This window comes from Microtus ochrogaster, chromosome X (assembly GCF_000317375.1).
Source record: "Microtus ochrogaster isolate Prairie Vole_2 chromosome X, MicOch1.0, whole genome shotgun sequence".
In the NCBI taxonomy this organism is placed as follows: domain Eukaryota; kingdom Metazoa; phylum Chordata; class Mammalia; order Rodentia; family Cricetidae; genus Microtus; species Microtus ochrogaster.
The window spans coordinates 45,337,378-45,356,678 of NC_022026.1; the positions used below are offsets into that span (position 1 = coordinate 45,337,378).

Below are 19,301 nucleotides of genomic sequence, written 5' to 3' on the forward strand. Positions count from 1 at the left end.
TTTATATTTATATTTTAACAATTGGGGTTTTTAAAAGTATGTCAATAGAATCATGACTGTTCTCAACAACTGTCTGGTGGGGTCCAGGATAAGTAAGTCAAATTATTGACAAGTAACAAGGTAGAACAAATATAACCAAGAAATATTTCAAGCTTGTCTTAGTCCATAAGTGCAATTTCATTTACCATGTAACACACGCAAGACAACTTGGGGAAAGAAAACTTTCGTTATCAGTTTATTTTTCTGTTCCAACTAAACATTAGAAATAAATATTTCCTTTCAAAAAGTATAAAGGTAATCACATGGGCACCCCACAAGGCAAAGTAACACAGATATTGCTTTTGGGTTAAGTTTGGCCCTTGTTGTCAAGACTAGTTTCATATCTATGTACCAACTGATATGCCTTCTGACTAGTATTCTTGAAATCTGTAACCTCATTCAATAGTTACAACTTGTTTTTGACTGGAGGCAGCATTGCCCAACCTGATAATCCACCTCATGAAACAATCGGGTTGCAGTTGTCTTCCAGCTGTGGACAGATAGTAAATCTTTTCTTAAACCATTTACTCCTGCTATGGATATTCAAAATGAATTGGGACTTCTGAAAGCCCCTCTCAAAGAAAACCCTCCCTCCCCCAGTTATGTTATGTGGTGCTACCAGGCTTGGAATGCATGAGCAACCTTACCAAGAGAGAGTTGGGAGGGAGTCTCACTCTTTTGTGGAACTGGTTTAGAATATGTGTTTAAAGGAAGAGACACCACAAGGCAGAAGGCTGCTTTATTATCGTTTACATAAAATCTGTAGCCTATAACTCAAAGTTTGGTGTTTGAGAGCAATTGTCTTCTTTCTGAATATGTGTGTTGTCCAGGGTTTTGAACCTGGCTAATTGTTTAAAGCAGTGGTTCTCGACTTCTATGGGGTCAAATGACCTTTTCACGGGGGTCACATATCAGCTATCCTATATATCAGATATTTACATTATGATTCATAACAGTAGCAAAATTATAGTTATGAAGTAGCAATGAAACTAATCGTATGGTTGGGGGGGTCATCATAACATGAGGAACTTTATTAAAGGGCACACATTAGGAAGACTGAGAACCACTGGTTAGCCTCTGTGTCCTTGGAGAGGATGGACAGACAAGCCTTGAGTGCATGTTCCCAGGGCAATAGCCTGGGGCTTTTACCGGATTGCCAAATGGTGCCTGACTTGTGAAAGATGATGGCAGGAGCAGCAGCAGCAGACTATGGAATAAGCAGCCATTGTTCCAGCTTTACCTTCCTACCAAACAATAACTTAGCTGTGCAATGAACTTGTGCACACTTGTGCAAAAGCAGAAAGAAAAGGCAAGGACCTCATCGCTCATAAGTGTTGGGTAGTGCCTTACCACCCAGTTTGTTACCCGAGGGAGGCTGCATGAGACCCCAAGTACCTTCCCGAAGCATCCCACAAACCTCGGCTTCAAGCGACTCCCACTACTTTTGCCATTCTCTGATTTTCTGACAAGCATGGAGTGGGGGTGGGGTCTGAAGAAATATAGGAACACCTAGACTGCAGAAGTGATACTCAAAGCCCACCATCCATGCCCCCATGCTCTCCCCTTTTCAGTAGGCCTTGTTTCCCAGAAATCCCTTGCTCCAGTTCATAACCTTCGGGTCCTATGATAGGAAGTTCCTTCCACAAGCCCTGGGCCTCCTGACACTGACTCTCTTTCTTTTCCGGCTGCTGGGGCTGTCCCCGGATGCACTACAGGGATCCTGATGTGGGAGGTGTTTAGTCTGGGGAAGCAACCCTATGACTTATATGATAACTCCGAGGTGGTTGTGAAGGTCTCCCAGGGCCACAGACTCTACCGGCCCCAGCTGGCATCAGACACCATCTACCAAATCATGTACAGCTGCTGGCATGAGGCAAGTATACCCCCTAAGCAGCCGGAACTGGGCTTGCTGGGGGGGGGGGAGGTTCGCTGGGGGTGAGGGAAAGTGCCTGCCACAGAGAAGTTGGGAGCGGCTCTGGATCATGTTTGTTTATAATGTAAAAAAAAAAAATCAAGGCAGGGCTGGAGAGCTAGCTCAATGGTTAAGGGCACTGGCTGCTCTTCCAGAGGTCCTGAGTTCAATTCCCAGCACCCACATGGTGGCTCCCAAACATCTGAAGTGGGATCTGACACCCTATCCTGGCAGAAAGTCAATAGAGCGCTCATGCACATAAAATAAATAAATAAATAAATAAATAAATAAATAAATAATTTAAAAAAAATCAAGGCAGTTGACAGTTTACTGAAGAACCAATGGCACTGTTAAGAACTTTATAAATATGAGCTCATCAGAAACCACCCTAGTGCATAGGGTGAGGAAATAGGAACCCAGAGAGGTTAAATAGCTTATCTGAAGTCACACAGTTATTACCAAGGCAGGCTGGCTGCTGCCAGTGTCTTCACTATTTTTTTTTCTTTTTTTAACATTTGTTTGGTTGGTTGTTTGGTTGTTTGGTTTAGTTTGGCTCTGTTTGTTTTTTTTTTTTTTCTAGAGAAGGTTTCTCTGTGTGGCTCTGGTCTATCCTGGAACTCACGCTGTAGATAAGGCTGGCCTCAAACTCAGAAATCTGCCTGCCTCAGCCTCCTGAGTGCTGGGATTAAAGGTGTGCACCACCACTTCCCAGCTATCTTGTTTTTGTTTTTGTTTTTGAGATTATAATTACATTTCTCCTTTGTCTTTCCTCCCTCCACATCTTTCCATATATCCCCCATCAAATTCATGGCTTCATCTTCCACTTATTGTTATTACATGCACATATGTATATGTATATGTATATACATATACAGTCCTAAATATAAACTGTTTAGTCATGTAAAGTTGCTTGTATGTATGTTTTCAGGGCTGACTGTTTGGCAATGGACAACCAATTGCTGTGCTCTTCCCTGGGGAAGGCCGCCTCTCCCACTCCCAGCTTTCCTCAGTTGCCTAGAGATTTTTGCGTGGGGTTGAGGCCTCACTCTTAACAAAACTATAAAATCTCTACTCAACCCAAAGCTGCATGATAGCAACATCTAATCACATACACAAATCACCTGAAAGGTGGCTGCTGCTGCTGCTGCTTCTTTCTTCTTCTTCTTCTTCTTCTTCTTCTTCTTCTTCTTCTTCTTCTTCTTCTTCTTCTTCTTCTTCTTCTTCTTCTTCTTCTTCGTCTTCATCCCCCCACCCCACCTTCGAGTGCTCAAAGCACCAAATAACTTGAAGTGGATGTGGGCCTAAAATGGAGGCAATTCCATCACAAATAGCTTTAGCTTTGATGTTTAAACAACTAACTGGGGCTGTCAGGTCTGAGGTTCCACTATTTCCTTCACTGACCCCAAAGTCTTCTCACATGTACACACACTGTGTGGGGGTAGAGGGCTGTGCGGAAAACATCAAGAAGATCATAATTATGTTCCCAAATGAAAAAAAAAAACAGAAAGGAACATGGAGCTCAGAGAAAGGAGAGCAGCTTCCTGAATGCACTGGTATCTGAGCCAAATTGGGAATTCTCTTCAAACTTCCCTCGGTATGTGCATATAGAGATGGTGCCCAAGCGTGTCCTAATGAAAACAGCACCACACAAAGGTGTGGAAGCCGGCCGCAGGCTCACTGTTCCCAGCTAGAGCTGTTGTCGGAATGATTGAAAATAAATAAGTCTGCTAGAGGTTGTGTACCCTGAAGAAGAGGAAGAATAGGAGGACAGGGAGGAAAAGGAAGAGAGATTCGAGTTTTATATGTATTGTGGAGCTGTTGAAACATCTTGAGCAGTACGAAAATGAAACTTTAGAAATATTTATTTTTATTCTATTGTGTTTCTTATAAATAGCATGAACTATGCATACAGTTTTATAATGTTTGTCCAGTTGTTGGAAGCACTGTTTGCTAAAAGACCATCAAGAGATAAGGCGCCACCTTAACAGCAGTGAGAGGCCGCGCTAATATTATCCTACGTTTCCATGCAGAATAATAGTGATTTATTTTGGGACTTCCTCTTCTGTGGTCTAGTCTTTCTATGCCAGCACCACACTATCTTAATTATACCCTGAGACATAGCAAGTGAAGTATTCTGCAATGTTAAAATATCATGTATTATAGTTTATTGTACTTTACAGCTTCCTAGCCATTTCACAAATTCATAATCTGTGAAATAAATTCATCTAGCTTAAGAGAAACCCATTCACATCCTTAAGACTGTATTTCCTTTTTATGTTAACTGGAGACATTCTGCATCTCCATGACACTGACATGCCCTGCTGGAGGGCAAAGGAGAGTTGTTTCTCAATATATGTTCCAATCTTCATATGCACCTTTTCAACTTTTTCCTTGTTTGGAGGTTCACTTTTAAGAATCTGATTTTGGTATTGCCTCTGTTACAAATGATGTGGTCCCTTCCATCATATTTTCAGACTGGTTACTATTGGATATTTGATTTTATTTGTTAATTTTTTTTACCCTGCCCACCTATCAAAATCCTTCCTTTTTCATGGAAGTCTGTAGTTAGTCCTGTTATTTCTCACCATATAATAATGTTTCCTTTGCTAATTCTTGGGTCTGGTTTTTGCTTTCTGGGTGCACGGATGAGTAATTTCAACATGATCTTAAGAATAGTGACTACAGAAGTCACACTTGCCTTATTCCTAATCTCCGTGGAAAGGTCTATGGTGTTTCCACATTTCAAAAGGCACTATCAGTGATTGCGGTACACATTCCACATTCCTTGAATCACAGCAATTAGGAGGCAGGGGCAGAGCAAATCTCTATAAGTTTGAGGTCAGCCTAGTCTATATATATCAAGTTCCAGGTCAGATAGCGCTACTCAGTGAGACCCTCTCTCAAACGAAAAAGAATGTCACTCACATTAGGACTGAAGTATGCGTGTTTTATATATTGTTTGTTTGTTTGTTTGTGTGTGTGTGTGTGTGTGTGTATTATGAATGTAGGTATTCTGCTGCCATGGTAAGTCTGTGTCTGGTGTCAGTCCTTACCATCCACCTTGCTTGATACAGAATCTCCTTTGCTGTTGTATATACCAAACAAGTTGACCTGTGAGTTCCCAGGCATCCTCCTGCCTCCAATTCCCATTTTGACATAGGAGGGGTGACATCACAGAGACTCTTGTCACATAGCTGGCTTTTATGTGAGTTTTGAAAATTGGAACTTGTAGGGCAAGTGCTTTTACCCACCTCAGCCCTATATTGTTGTTTGTCATTTAAATTTTTGAGTAAGGGTCTCATGTAGCCCAGGCTGGCCTTAAACTTGCTGAATAGCTGGGAAAGACTTTGAACATTTGATCCTCCTGCCTCTTCCTCCCAAATCCTCAGATTACAGATGTGTGCCACACACCTGGTTAACGTGGTGCAGAGAACCGAAGCTAGGGTGTCCTGCATGCCAGGCAAGCACGTTGCCAGCTGAGTCACACCCCCGGCCCCAATACTGTTCCTTTGAATGAAAACTTTCATTTTCTAACACTTCAGGGTTTTCTTTTATTTAGCTTCCAGAAAAGCGGCCCACATTTCAGCAGCTCCTGTCTGCCATCGAACCACTTCGGGAACAAGATAAACCATGAAGAGAAACTTTGGAATACTGAAGGGAATGAGTATAAACGTTGACCAACCCTCTCAATCTTTTTAAGGGAAGTAGAAAGGCACAATGTGATTTAGCTAGTTAATAATGTCTGATGTGTTGTTTATCTCTTACATTAGTTACAAAAAAAGGGAGAAAACAAGGTATTTCCTTGAAATTTTGATCGAATTGTTCATTTTGCTTGTGCTATGTTTTATGTACTACTCCCCAGGCTATGGTAGACATCCATTTCTAGATTGCAGTTTGGGAAGGGTGTGTCCTGTGTGTAAAGATGGAGCAGAACTGAAAAGATGATTTGTTAAGAACTCTCTTTGTCTCTGTTGGCACAAGTGTGATAATTAAATATCCTTCCAAGAACAGGAATCTGTGTACATTTGCCTCTGTATGAGAAAGCTCTCCAGCATTTGAATACTTGGTCACCAGTTTGTGGCATTGTTTGGGGGAAGCTTAGGAGGTGTGGCCTTGGTGGAGGAATTATGTCAAAGGGGGCAGGCTTTATTTGTAGTTTACTCTCTCTGCTTCTTGCTTGCAGTTCAAGATAAGCTCTCAAAAGTTTAAGAGATGGCTCAGTGCTTAAGAACACATGGCTGTTCTTCCAGAGGACCTGGGTTCAATTCCCAGCACCCACATGGTGGCTCACAACCATCTGTAACTTTAGTTTTAGGGTATCTGATGCCCTCTTCTGGCCTTCATGGACACCAGGTACACATGTGGTCTATCAACATATATGCAGGCAAAAGACATATTCACATCTTTAAAAAAAGAAAATCAAGGATGTGAACTTTCAGCATCCTGCTCTATCTATCATCCTGCAAGCTGCCTCTGTCCTGCCATTATGAATTCTAGCCCTCTAGAACTGTAAGTCAAAATAAAGTCTTTCTTCTCTAAGTTGCCTTGGTCATAGTCTTTTTATTACAGAACGGAAAAGCAACTGATGCAATATACAAATGATCTCAAAGTCAAGCATGTTTGAGAGCCAAACAGAGAGTTGATTAGAACACAGATTCCTAGGAAGCAGCTTAGAAATGTTTGATGAAGTAGGCCTGTGAGTTGGTATTCTTCCCAAGCATCCATGGATGCTGAACTGCCTTGCGGTACCTCATTACATTGCAGGATACTGATATATGGTCTGTAACTCCATTTGAATGACAGTTTCTGCTCCAGACTTAAAACAGTGGTACTTTGTGTCATCATGTACAGTGATATAAAATAATAATGAACAATGTGTTGAATATTACTATTGAGCAATGTGTTCCATGTTTCATACAGAGTACAATTTATTATGAATGATGCCCAGGTAGAATTTAATGCCTTCTTCCTTCACATTAACCTTCACCATTATCAATCACCACTCAAGGAGATGGTGGTTTTGCTAGAATTAAGACGATCTTACATTCTAATGATGTTATATACTTAAGTTGGGGGCTTGGGGGCTTTTGATTCATTTGAAAGATAACTGAAGTTTCTAATTCCATCTTATATCTTAACACTGAAACAAAAATACATTTTGAATTTTCATAATTATTATGTGTTTGTATATGCACTTTATTTGTATGTGCACCAACAGAAGCCAGAAGAGGGAGTTTGATTATCTAGAATCACAGTTACAGATGGTTGTGAGCCACCATATGGGTGCTAAGAATCAAATCAGGGTTCTCTAGTTGAGCAGTTCATGCTCTTAACCACTGATATTCTTACTTTTACTCATACCATCACCCATTTTTTCCAACCAGTGAGCTCAAATGTCTCCCTTGCTTATTTCCTTCTTTACGTTCCCTTAATGATTTTACTATTTCAGTGGAGAATTGATAGGATAATAGTATTCTATCTTTAATGGAGGCATACAAATTTCAGTGCCTAATGGGTCAATAATGAAATGCCACTTCTCAAATGACCACTAGGACATTTATACGTTCATTCCTTCATTTACTGTTTTTTGTGTGCCAAGTTCTTTCCTACTCAAGGGATGAAAGGGATCAAGTGACAGAACCCTTCCTTCACAACCTGCCCAGGAAGCCTGCCCTGCTCTCTGGGGTTTTTTACACCAGGAACCTCTACCATAGACTTTTCTAAAATATAAGATTATTTTATTTTTGTGTACAAGTGTTTATCTGCATATATGTCTGTATACCATGTGCATGTCTGGTGACAATGGAAGCCAGAAGAGGTTGCTGGATCCCCAGGAACTGGAGTTATAGACACTTAGAATCTGCCATTTGGTTTCTGAGAACTGAACCCAGGTCTTCATTGACAGCAGGAATTGTATACTTAACCACTGAGCCATCTCTCTAGCCCCTCTTCCATAGATTCTTTTTTATTTTATTTTTACAAAAGAAAACAAACTATATTTTTTTTTCATTTTACATACCAATCCCAGTTCCCACTCCCCTCCTCCCATTCCCTCCACTTACCCTCACCCCTACTCCTGATCCACTCCTCAGAGAGGGTAAAGCACATTGCTTTGGGGAAGGTTCAAGGCCCTCTCTACTATATCCAGGCTGAGCAGGGTATCCATTCAAAGAGAATAGGATCCCAAAAAGCCAGTACACGCAGTAGAGATAAATCCTGGTGCCACTGCCAGTGGTCCCTCAGTCTGCTCCAGCCATACAACTGTCACCCACATTCAGAGGTCCTAGTTTGGTCCTATGCTGGTTCCTTCCCAGTCCGGCTGGAGTTGGTGAGCTCCCATTAGCTCAGGTAGACTGTTTCAGTGGGTGAACCCCTCATGGTCTTGACATCTTTGCTCATATTCTTATTCCTTCCACTCTTCAACTGGACTTTGGGAGCTCAGTCCAGTGCTCCAATGCGGGTCTCTAACTCTGTTTCCATCTGTTGCTGGATGAAGGTTCTATGGTGACATTTAAGATAGTCATCAGCCTAACTACAAGGCAAGGCCAGTGCGGGTATTGCCTAGGGTCTTAGCTGGCGTCATCCTTGTGGATTCCTGGGAATTTCTCTAGTGCCTGGTTTCTTGCTAGCCCCATAATGACTCCCTCAATCAAAATATCTCATTCCTTGCTCTCATCTTTGTCATTCCTCTATCTCGACTGTCCCATTCCGTCAAGTTCTTCACCTCCCCTTCTCTTCTCCTCTTCCCCTTCTACACTCCCTATCTCTCCCACCCCCATGCTCCCAATTTTGTCAGGTGATCTTGTCTATTTCAACTTTCCAGGTGGATTTATGTATGTTTCTCTTACGGTTCACCTTGTTACTTAGCTTCTCTAGGCTCATGAACTATATAGGCTCAATATCCTTTTACAGCTAGTATCCACTTATGAGTGAGTATATACCGTGTTCCATAGATTCTTAACCTTTATTTCTGCCTCTCTCTTGAGATTATCTGATTGTTGCCTTCACTTTTTTATATACGTGATTTTTAAAAAGTCGTTTGTAAAAAGTAGCGCATGCTGCTAAAGATGCAAACAATACAGACAGAGCTGTGCACTTTGCAATGAAACTGAAGCCTTGTTTGAAGCTTGATTTCAAAACTCAAGCCAAACAAGAATTTAAGTCGCTGCTAGAAACCTGTGAAAAAATCAGTACATTTATGAGAGGCAGCAGCAGAGGAAGAACATTGGTGCTATTTTAAAGCTTGCATGATGTTTTCAAAACGCTGCTTAAGTGTGTTTTGTGTCCATTGTTTTCCTAATCTTCCACCCACAGTCTTTCTACACTCTCTGAGAAGCGAGACAAGGGAGAGGATGTGATAAGAAACATTCCCAAATGGCAAGGAAGAGAGGAATCCAGAGACAGTCTTTGCTAGGTGGGCTTCAGTAGTCTTGCTGAGCCATTTCTGGTCTGCCAAAAGTGAGATACAAGTCAATGGGTCTAGAAAATTTGTGTTATATGTGCTTGAGCTAATAAAGCAAGATTCCAATATGGTGGTTTCTCAGTTTCAATTCTGACTTGGAAGTAAGTGTACAAGGAAGACAGGTTGGACCTAAGGCCTTACCTTTTTGAAAAAAATTTTTTTTAGATTATAATTACATCATTTCTCCTTTCCTTTCCTCCCTTCAGACCCTCCCATGTACCTCCCTTACTTCATAGCAATTTTACTTTGTTGGTGGTGGTGGTGGTGGTGATGGGGTGGTGGTCTCTCTCTCTCTCTCTTGCTCTCACTCTCTCACTCTGTGTGTGTGTGTAATCATATATATATATATATATATATATATATATATATATATATGCACACACAACCTGCTCAGCCTGTATAATTTGGCTTGTATATATGTTTTTAGGTTTGACCATTTGGTATTGAATAACTAGATCATGTGCTCTTCTCTGGGGAAGATTATTTCTTCTGCTCTCAGCATTCCTTAGTCTCCTATAGTTCTTTGTCTAGGGCTGAGGGAAGCTCTCTCCCTTCCACGCTAGCAGTGGTAGTGTGTCCTTGTTCCAGTCATGTTTAGGCAGCCATGTTGGTGAGACTTTATGAGTTTATCTTCTGACCTTTCTTGCAGACAAGCAATCTCACAGAAACTGCCTGTTTCTCTGGCTCTGACAACCTTCCCTCCCCCTCTTCCACAATGATTCCTAAGCCTAAAGCCCTACTTTACCTAAATAGGAACAAATGGACCTCAAGAGGGAGAATAAGACATTGAGAAGCACCAAGCAAGAGCAAATAGGCACCTGTTCTTTCTGACACCATTACTCTTTTACTAACTCCACTGTGTACTAAATAATTAAACTCCCAGGAAAGAAATACTTTAGATTTAATAAACAAATATCCCTTGGTTCTCCGAACTCCAATTGCTCTTTTACATAAACATCGTTGCTTCCTTATAGCCCATGGGTCAGCAATGTTTGCCTGCGAAAAGCTTTGTGGGCCATAGCTTCTCTAAGTCGGCTCAGCTTTGTAGAACAAAAGCAGCCCTATATAATATGAAAATTGATGGGCATGGCTGTGTACCAATAAGACTTCATTTATGGACAATGAAATTTGAATTTCATATCATTTTCATGTGCCATGAAATTCTCTACGTTTCTCCCAACAACTAAAAAATATAACACTCATTTTTAACTCAAGGGGCTGGGCATAGTTTGGCCCAAGAATGACAGTTTGTCAACTCTTATCTTAAGTTCCAGTACTGGACCACCTTTGTACAGCCTCTGTCCTCTCAGAGGATGCTGCTGCATAGGAGAAGGACCACAGCTTTCACCTGGTGGACAGAATGATGACTGACCTGGGTAAAAATTAATTTGGGGTGAGAGCAGTTTTCTAATTTCCACGTTCCAACTGGGGATCGTGTCACGTGCCCACGGGTGCTTTACCACGAATGAAGAGGCTCTTTTGAAGGTGTTGGGTGATAGAATTAGTTCTTATGAAGATTATTTTTGCACAGTGTTGAACTAAAAAAACAGAGTGACAGCTTCAGAAAGTGAATGTGGCAATTACAAGGGATGTTTAGATAATAGCTTGCAGAAGGCCTTCTTATATTAGACAGGACATACACAAGACAACAGGGTGTCAGTAAAATGAGAATGTAAATGAAGGAGAAATGCAATTCTTTGGTGCCCCAGAAGCAAGATCATAAGGCAGATGATGATATGGAAGGTTGACTGGAGGGGGCATGGCTCTCATGCAAAGACAGTCTGTCTTTGCTACCTGTGTATCACATAAATGGAAAGATACTAAACAGCTTCAAATGGTTCCGCCTGATTTTATGAATCGGTGGCCCATTACCATGATCACATCAAATTTACCAAGTACAGAGTCGCTCTAATGTAACTTGGTCTCTATATAGTATGTCAGACACGATAACTTACTTAATATAGTTTTAATCAATCTCCAGGAAGATAGTACTGTTATATTAAATAAAAATGTTAAGTTTTTGGTTCCTAACCTGATAATGTATACAATCTGAGCACAAATCTTTTGAACTAATTTTGTAATTTCTTGGTCCAAGATGGCAACTTTGTCCATAGCTTGAAAGCCCAAACTAACAGACACATAAGCACACATAAGAGCAGAGGAGTGTAAAAATCTAGTAAGTATTTATTGAGGTCTGTTTTGAGGCCATCATTGCTCAGACACTATGAGAGCATACAAAAGATTTTAGAGACTGGGTACCCACTTTGCAGGGCAAATATTCAGCTGGAGTTTCCCTTGACTCCACAGTTCCCAAATAATGGAAGCAAGTTTCTATCAGGCATGCTCTGGGCTCGTGGAATTCCCTGTGCTAGTTGTGCATTGTTAGGGAGATGCTGATCAAGCAGTTTGAAAGAGGAAAGGTCGTGTTCTCTACCTGCTGTCTGGCTTCTATCTCCTTGGAAGCTGTGCCACCAAAGAAAGAACAATCCATTTCAAGTATCACTGTCAACAAATGGCTACAGTACTTGAAGTAAGTTAATGCAAGGCCACAGAGCACGACACCCACCATCTGTCACACGTGGATCAAAGTGGACAGCGTGCACCATCCTCAACCTCAGCAGATCCACCAGTTCACATCACAGATTCCATACCAAATCCAATACTTGCTCCCAAGACACATCGTCTCATCTTCCAACTCCAGTTACCCAACAGTGTCTTCTTTTCCATTAGCCCTGGATAGACTGTGAGGCCCAAGACACCTTTCCCTCTTTTACTCTAGTATAAACATCTCTATTGATAAACAGAAGAGATGTCGAGTCTTAAGGCAGAAATAAATACTGAAAGCAGTGCCAGTGAAGATGCCCACGCAAGACAGATGCTCTTCGGACAGCTTTTACTGAACAGACCATAGTTTTGATAGCTAATGCCATGTATATAATCTCATATTTTGTGTACTATGATGCTAGCAATTACATATCATAAGATGACTCTAAAATGAAGTCTGAACATCATCATTGTTTTGGAATCCTGCATTACTTTCTCCTTTACCGATGTCCACAGAGTCATAAGGATTTTCTTCTCTTTTTGTTTCATTTTTCCTGTTAAGTAAAAAACAAAGTCACCTTAATAAAGTGATGTTAGAAAGACACTCACACTGACCAAATGGATGAATATCAAAAAGTTTGCTGCCACCCTGGGCTAAGATGCCGAGATGGAGAAAAGGGGAACTTTCATAAACTGCTGGTATGTGTATACATGAATTCTGCCTCTGTGAAGACAGTCCAGAACTATTGATTAAAATCAGAAGTCCATGTTGATTTTTAAGCCAGCCTTTCACGTGCAAGGATTTGTCTTGCAGAGGCATTAGCATGCACAAGAAATTGTCCATATTTTTTTTATAGACACAAACATTTGGCAATCATGGAAGAGTCCATTACTGCAAAATGGAAAACTACATTATCAGGGGAAAAGGAAGTGCTTGGTACAGCCAATCTGGAAACAATAGGAAAATATCTCTAAAACATCCTAGGAGGGAAATAAAAATATGTGGTGCCTACTTCACATATACGAAAAACTGATAACTTTGTTAGAAAGGATTCTCAGAAGCAAAGAATAGCAAAGGAACTTGATGATCCCTCTGCATTTTGAAATTTTTAACCATGTGAATGAACTACCTAGGAAGTGTTTTATGTGCCTGTGTATACATGTCTGTGAGTTCATATGTGTAAGTGTGGATTCCTGTATGCTGCAGTGGATGTGTGGAAGAACAGACAATAACCAGAGCTGATTCTCAACCCCCATCGTGATTGAGATGATGGGGTCTCTTTGTTGTTTCTCTGCGGTGCATACCAGGCTAACTGGTCCTCGAACTTCTGGGGCTTCTCCTACCTCTGCCTCCCCTCTCCTGTAAAAGTGTTAGGAATCCAGATTACTGCATTACTGCACCTGACTTTCATATGGGTGATGTGCATTCAAGGTCGGTTGTCTAGACCTGTGAGGCAAGTGATTTTACCCATTTCTACAGCCCCTATTTTTCATATGAAGCTATTTGGTAGAATTGAAAAATCTCTATATTAAAGAAAATTAAGTAAAATACACTCACTCATCCATGTAAAAATCCAACTGAGGGTGTTTAAACAACTCAAAACATGCATAAAATTTTGTCAGGTGACTCAAAATACTAGCTTATTTAACAAGTCCAACAAAGATCAATTTCCTCTCAAGCTGGACAAAAATCTAATCATAAAACAAAAGTAGAAATCAGGTCTCTGGTGATTAAAACTCTCAATCAACTCACAGCTCTAGAAAAATATTAGAGGGTGCCTGGCCGTGAACTAAAATGATGAGAAGTTTAATTTACCTAAAAAGGAATGAAAGTAAAGAGTAGTAGTTTGAAGCATATCTTCAGGGTCATTCTTAGGTGGCATCACAGTCCAAACCCCGCCTCAGTCCATCCTCTGGGGATGAAGCAAGGCTCAAGAGTAAGGACAATCCCTTACTACATTTGGAGTCGGGAGGTGACACGGTGGTTAGGTGGTTACAACAGCATGCCAATAACATCCAGGCTAGACATCTGGCCTATGACCTTACTAAGAAGGCAATGTGCTCACTACATCTTCTAAGTTTCTAAGGGACAGACACATCAGCATAGTCAGGGAGATAAGGGTCCAGAATGGTAACTGGCCTATGTATAGAGTGTGCTATGGTATGGCAAGAAAAAGACACTTACTTCTTTCGACCTCTAATCCCAGTGAAGATCAAGATGACGATGCCGAGCACCACAAGCCCCATCACGACGCCGAAAATAATGAGCCATATGGTGACAGGAGGCTGGTAAGGGGGCGCAAGTGTTGGGTAAATCCCCAGAAACTCCAGGCTGTTATCATCCAGGCGGAAAACATCATTGATGCGGTCCCTAGAATAACTATTTGTGAAAGCAGAATATAAGAAAGAGAAGGCTTAGACCAAATGAACTTGGGCCTAGTCGTTTCCTCTTTATCTCACGGTTCCCCGAAGCGGTTAGTAAAGCTTATCATGAGCGTGTCCATCTGGAATGTGTGCAGTGGTACCTGCCTGTAAATCCAGCGCTCTAGAGACAAGGGGGGAGGGGTGACACAAATAGCTCCATGTAGCAAGATCCAGGAGAGTCAAGGGAACATAGCAAGACACTGTCTTAAAGAAAAAAAAGCCATGCAAATTACACACCCCAAAAAACACTAAAATCGACGTAGATCGGGCCAATGGAAAAACACAGACTTTTGATAGTCACTTATCTTCCATACCAAGTAACCTGAATTAGGTCTATAAACAACCTCATTTGAAACTTGAGTCGGAAATTCAGAAATGAGGGAGCTGGAGAGCTTCTATAAGAGCTTGTATTGTTCTTCCAGAGGACTTGGGTTGGCTCCTAGCATTAACATTGGGCAACTCACAAGTGCCCATAACTCTAGTCCCAAGGGCTCTGATGCCTTCTTGCCTTCATGAGCACTGCACACGTGTGGCACACATATAAACACGCAGGCATACACACTGAACTGTTAAAAGAATAATAAAGTCGTCATACAAATTAATAGGCTTCACCAGGTGGTGGTGGTGCACACTTTTAATCCCAGCACTCGGGAGGCAGAGGCAGGTGGATCTCCGTGAGTTCTAGGGCAGCCTGGTCTACAGAGTGAGTTCCGGGACAGCCAGGGCTACACAGATAAACCTTGCAATGAAAAGCCAAAAATAACAACAGGTTTCACTATGCAGAGGAATTTTAGAAATGGATAAACGGCTGCTGTTTGCCCATCTTTAAGTACTGCGTTCTAAAGGCCAAGTTAGCGGATTTGGCAAGAATTGCTCAGCTTTCAGAGTGCATCTAAAATGAATTTCCAGCAAAGGAAAGAAAAGCATAACTGAATGCCCCTCTTTTACAAATGAAACATGTCCAGTACCCAAATCCCCGTAGGAGTTTTCCAAACAAAAAGCACTGACATCGGGAAGTAGCACCAAGGACTAACACGGGAAAGAGACCTCTGCATCTCTCCAGCACTGAGACAAGTGGCTGAAGTTGGTGGAGTCAAAAAGATGAAGACTATTTAGCATAAAATTTAAAAAAAAAGACAGTGCAGTGGTGGAACATTCTGGTTTGTGGACTAAAGTGTCCGGCATCACAGCCCCCTATCTATGGGTATGGCCTAGGTCAGAAGGTCAGTTCTTTCAGGGAGGACAAGCAGCCAGCATAGGATTAGCCAAAACCCCCGGCAGCCTCAAGAGTCTCTCCAGACATTCTAGAAGAGTCATTGCTAGAAAAGAAAGTTTGAGGATCCCTGCAGCTCAGAGCTGGGAATCCAGGAAGAGCAGGCGCTTCACGAAGCTCTCAGCCAGATTTTGTCTAAAGCAGATACTTGCCTTTTTGGAGGAGGAGGCTGAATCTCTGGGCATGATTCAGTCACACACCCCAACCAGGCCAGATTTTCTAGGCACACCCTATCCAGCAGGTCTAAAAGTTCAATAGAATTCCTGGTGTAGCTCAAGTGCACCACCTAGTGAGATGCCAGGTACAGGACATTTATTAAGCATTTTTGTAATGGGCACGGTTGGATTTTTTTTTTTTTTTGAGACACGGTTTCTCTGTGTAACAGAGGAAAAAAAATCTTCCTCCTTGGGCCTCAGTTTACACATTTCTAATATGGGTCGATTGATAGTCTTCAAAAAAAATTTTTTTTTTTTTGCTTTTTCAAGACAGGGTTTCTCTGTACATTTGGAGCTGTCCTGGAACTAGCTCTTGTAGACCAGGCTAGCCTCGAACTCACAGAGATCTGCCTGCCTCTGCCTTCAGAGTGTTGGGATTGAAGGTGTCCACTACCACCTGCAGCATTTTTATTTTTATTGTCATTTTTTTAATGACAAAGAAAACCATCCGTCTTCCACACCATCTATCCCATCTAAAACGTCTGAGGCAAACTGGACAAGTCATTTCGTCTGGATAATCACTGCTCCGCAGTAAATTCCTCTCTCAGCCTAGGAGACAATGGCAAAGGAACCTGATGTTTGTCTGCCTTATTTCCTGCTTTGGGCAGTTCAATAAATCTTTCATAATGTCCCTGTAACAAATGGTGGTAGTGTGTGCCCATTTCCCTTTTGCTCCTTCCAAACATGCCAACCAAGCTTCCTTTAGCCAGAAATGATTTCCCTTTGCCTGAGACCATTGCCAAGCTAGAGAGACTAAGGAATGAATATCACCCGGAATCGTTTCTCAGACAACGACCAGTGAGCAGCAGTAAATAGCCCAGCTCCCTCAGCCTTCCAGCAAGGCAATTCCAGAGCACTTTCTACCGTTTCCCAGGGCTGCCTGGCAGGTCTGAGCTCTCATCTTCCTCTCTTCTTTGTCTCCTGTCCACAGTTTCCATTGGTGCTTCTTGGCACTGCCTCCCAAATAAACCTTGTTTGCCTAAATCTTTGTCCAAGGACCTGCACCAGGAGCGGTCTCCAATGAAAACAAGTCTCTTGCTACTGGATTACAACAGAACTAAAACCCAAGTTTGTGCTGCCAAAGAGATGGTTCCTCCAGCAAAAGACCTGCTGCACAAGTTTGAGGACCTGAGTTTTGACCCCTAGCACCCACATAAAACAGCTGGGCGTGGTAGCACCCAGTCCCGATCCACTCCAGTGCCGAGGCTGGGGGAGAAAGGCATATCCCTGAAGCTCCCTTGACAGCCAGCTGAGTTGATCAACATCAGGTTTAGTGAGACAACCTGTCTCAAACCACCAAGAGGTAACAGATCAGAAAAGACACCTAATGTCAACCTCCAGCTTCTGTATATGTACCCATGCCATGTGTGCACACTGACACCACATGGACACCACACACACAAACAACAACCACCGCCCAAGTTTTGGGATGAGGTAAAACATGTACATGGCATAGAATGATGCCCAGCACCCAAAAAGAGCGCACTAAATGGAAGCTATTGCTGCAATTGCTAACCCCTCCACCTTTAAATGGTTCCTGTGAAAGTAAGACCTCACCTGATGGCGTCTTCCACTTCACTTCTAGGAATGATGTCAGACACATTTTGGGGAGAAGTGACAAAGAAGTTGAAGGAGACTCTTGGTGTCAAATCACTCACCCGTATATCTTCCACCCTATGACAAAAAAAAAAGAAAGAAAGAAAGAAAGAAAAGAAAGAAAGAAAGAAAGAAAGAAAGAAAGAAAGAAAGAAAGAAAAGAAAAGAAACATGTTTTTTCTCGCCTGATGAGAGAACACAATAAAGAAAGGAAGTTGTCCATCCCGTTCCCCCACCCCACCCCGCCATGGCAGAAAGGAGATGAGAGCGAGGTTCCTGGATGAGGAGGTACGGGGCAGGGCAGGGCACGGGCAAGGGCAAACAGGGGAATGATAAGGCCAAAAGAACTGTATACCTCCCAAAGCACATGAAATTAACTGCATAAAAGTTGTGAAACACCCACCCCACCCCCAGTGCACTGGGCATGGTGGTGCACATCTTTAATCCCAGCACTCTGGAGGCAGAGGCAGGCGGGTCTCTGTGAGTTCAAGGCCAACCTGGTCTACAGAGTGAGTTCCAGGACAGCCAGAGATACACAGAGAGATCCTGTCCCCAAAACCAAAACAGACAAACAAAAAGTTGTAATACCAACTTTTGGTACTGTTTTTTCCTACTACCCCCAAACCCCAAATCTGTTCCATTCTTTTTCATGTCAATGAGAGCATCAAGAGAATCAACAGTGAATCATTGGTAACCTTTGAGTGTGCGAAGCAGCACGGTGGACAGTGACATCTCAGTGTCACAGACAGCTACAGAGTGTTAATGCTCTCTAGCCTGGCCCCGCTCAGCAAAGTGGGGGGTGGCATCACTGGACGAAGGCAAAAAGTCGGAATCACTACACCGTGTGACAAGCCCAGGCTCTCAAAGCTACCAGAGTGGTGCTAGTAAAACACCTAAGGCAGATCATGTGGCCATCTATGGTCCTTGAGTGACTACTTGACCTTCTCAAAATAAAAGGCAAAAGCCATGGGATGGCCTTGAGGCCCAAATGAACTTTCTTTGCTCCCTTTTACCCAGCGCAAACACTGCCCTGATCACATCACCAATAGGCCCTCTAGCAGATGCCCCTCCTCCCACAATGACCTTCTTGCTGTTCCGTTGACAAGCAATGGATAATGCTTCGTCGGACTTTGTGCCTTTGTCCCCTAGCTGAATTCTTTCTCCCATTGTCTGCACTGTTGGCTTTTCTGCTTCTTAACGTTAGTGATGTCCTCTCTAACCAACTTGGTAAAAGCTGAACTTTCCTAGTCCTGACCCTGGGCTTTCCGCCACAGCACAAAGTTATAAGTCCCTCTCTCCTGCGGTCTCTCTCCTGAAGAAGCTTACAGAAGGCAGAAATCAGAAATGTCTTCCCCCCTCTTTTACTTCTAAGGATGGGGTGAGAGCGTATGGAGAGAAAGAGAGAGAAAGAGACAGAGAGAGACAGAGACAGAGGCACACACAGAGAGATTTAAGAGCACCCCTTGTCATGCTATCTACAAGTTAAAGCACAAGCATTCTAAAAGGAAGTGACCCAAATTCCAAATGTGAAATAAATTTTTGAACTGTGCTTATGCAAGCAACCCTAGTTAAGTTCAGTGGCCCCAAATCAATAAATAAACAAACAAATAAATAAAACAATAGAAAAAGTGGTACAAGAGTAGGAGAAGGAAGAACTCAGTGGGAGTCAGATGAGAGAACACAAAACACAGTGCATACATACATTGATAAAATTGTCAAAGAATTGAGCAAATGCAGGTGTCGGCCAGTGGTAGTGCACACCTTTGATCCCAGCACTAGGGAGTCTGAGGCAGGAGGATCTCTTTGAGTTTGAGTGCAGCCCTGGTCTACTGGTGT

The 19,301-nt window shown here is 42.3% G+C and overlaps 2 protein-coding genes across 2 annotated transcripts in view; one reads left to right on the plus strand and one right to left on the minus strand.

The window, feature by feature from the left end:
* Bmx (BMX non-receptor tyrosine kinase) overlaps positions 1–5,585 on the plus strand; it is a 55,174-nt gene extending 49,589 nt beyond the window's left edge. The window contains exons 17-18 of the mRNA XM_026784887.1: positions 1,755–1,912; positions 5,511–5,585. Coding sequence (XP_026640688.1) covers positions 1,755–1,912; positions 5,511–5,585 — 233 coding nt within the window. The remainder of the gene's footprint in view (positions 1–1,754; positions 1,913–5,510) is intronic.
* Positions 5,586–11,604: 6,019 nt separating this feature from the next.
* The window catches only part of Ace2 (angiotensin I converting enzyme 2), a 50,243-nt gene continuing 42,546 nt past the window's right edge, over positions 11,605–19,301 (minus strand). Inside the window, exons 16-18 of the mRNA XM_005358761.3 lie at positions 17,427–17,543; positions 14,143–14,337; positions 11,605–12,511 (exon numbers count right to left, since the gene is read on the minus strand). Coding sequence (XP_005358818.1) covers positions 12,403–12,511; positions 14,143–14,337; positions 17,427–17,543 — 421 coding nt within the window. The 3' untranslated portion in view covers positions 11,605–12,402. The remainder of the gene's footprint in view (positions 12,512–14,142; positions 14,338–17,426; positions 17,544–19,301) is intronic.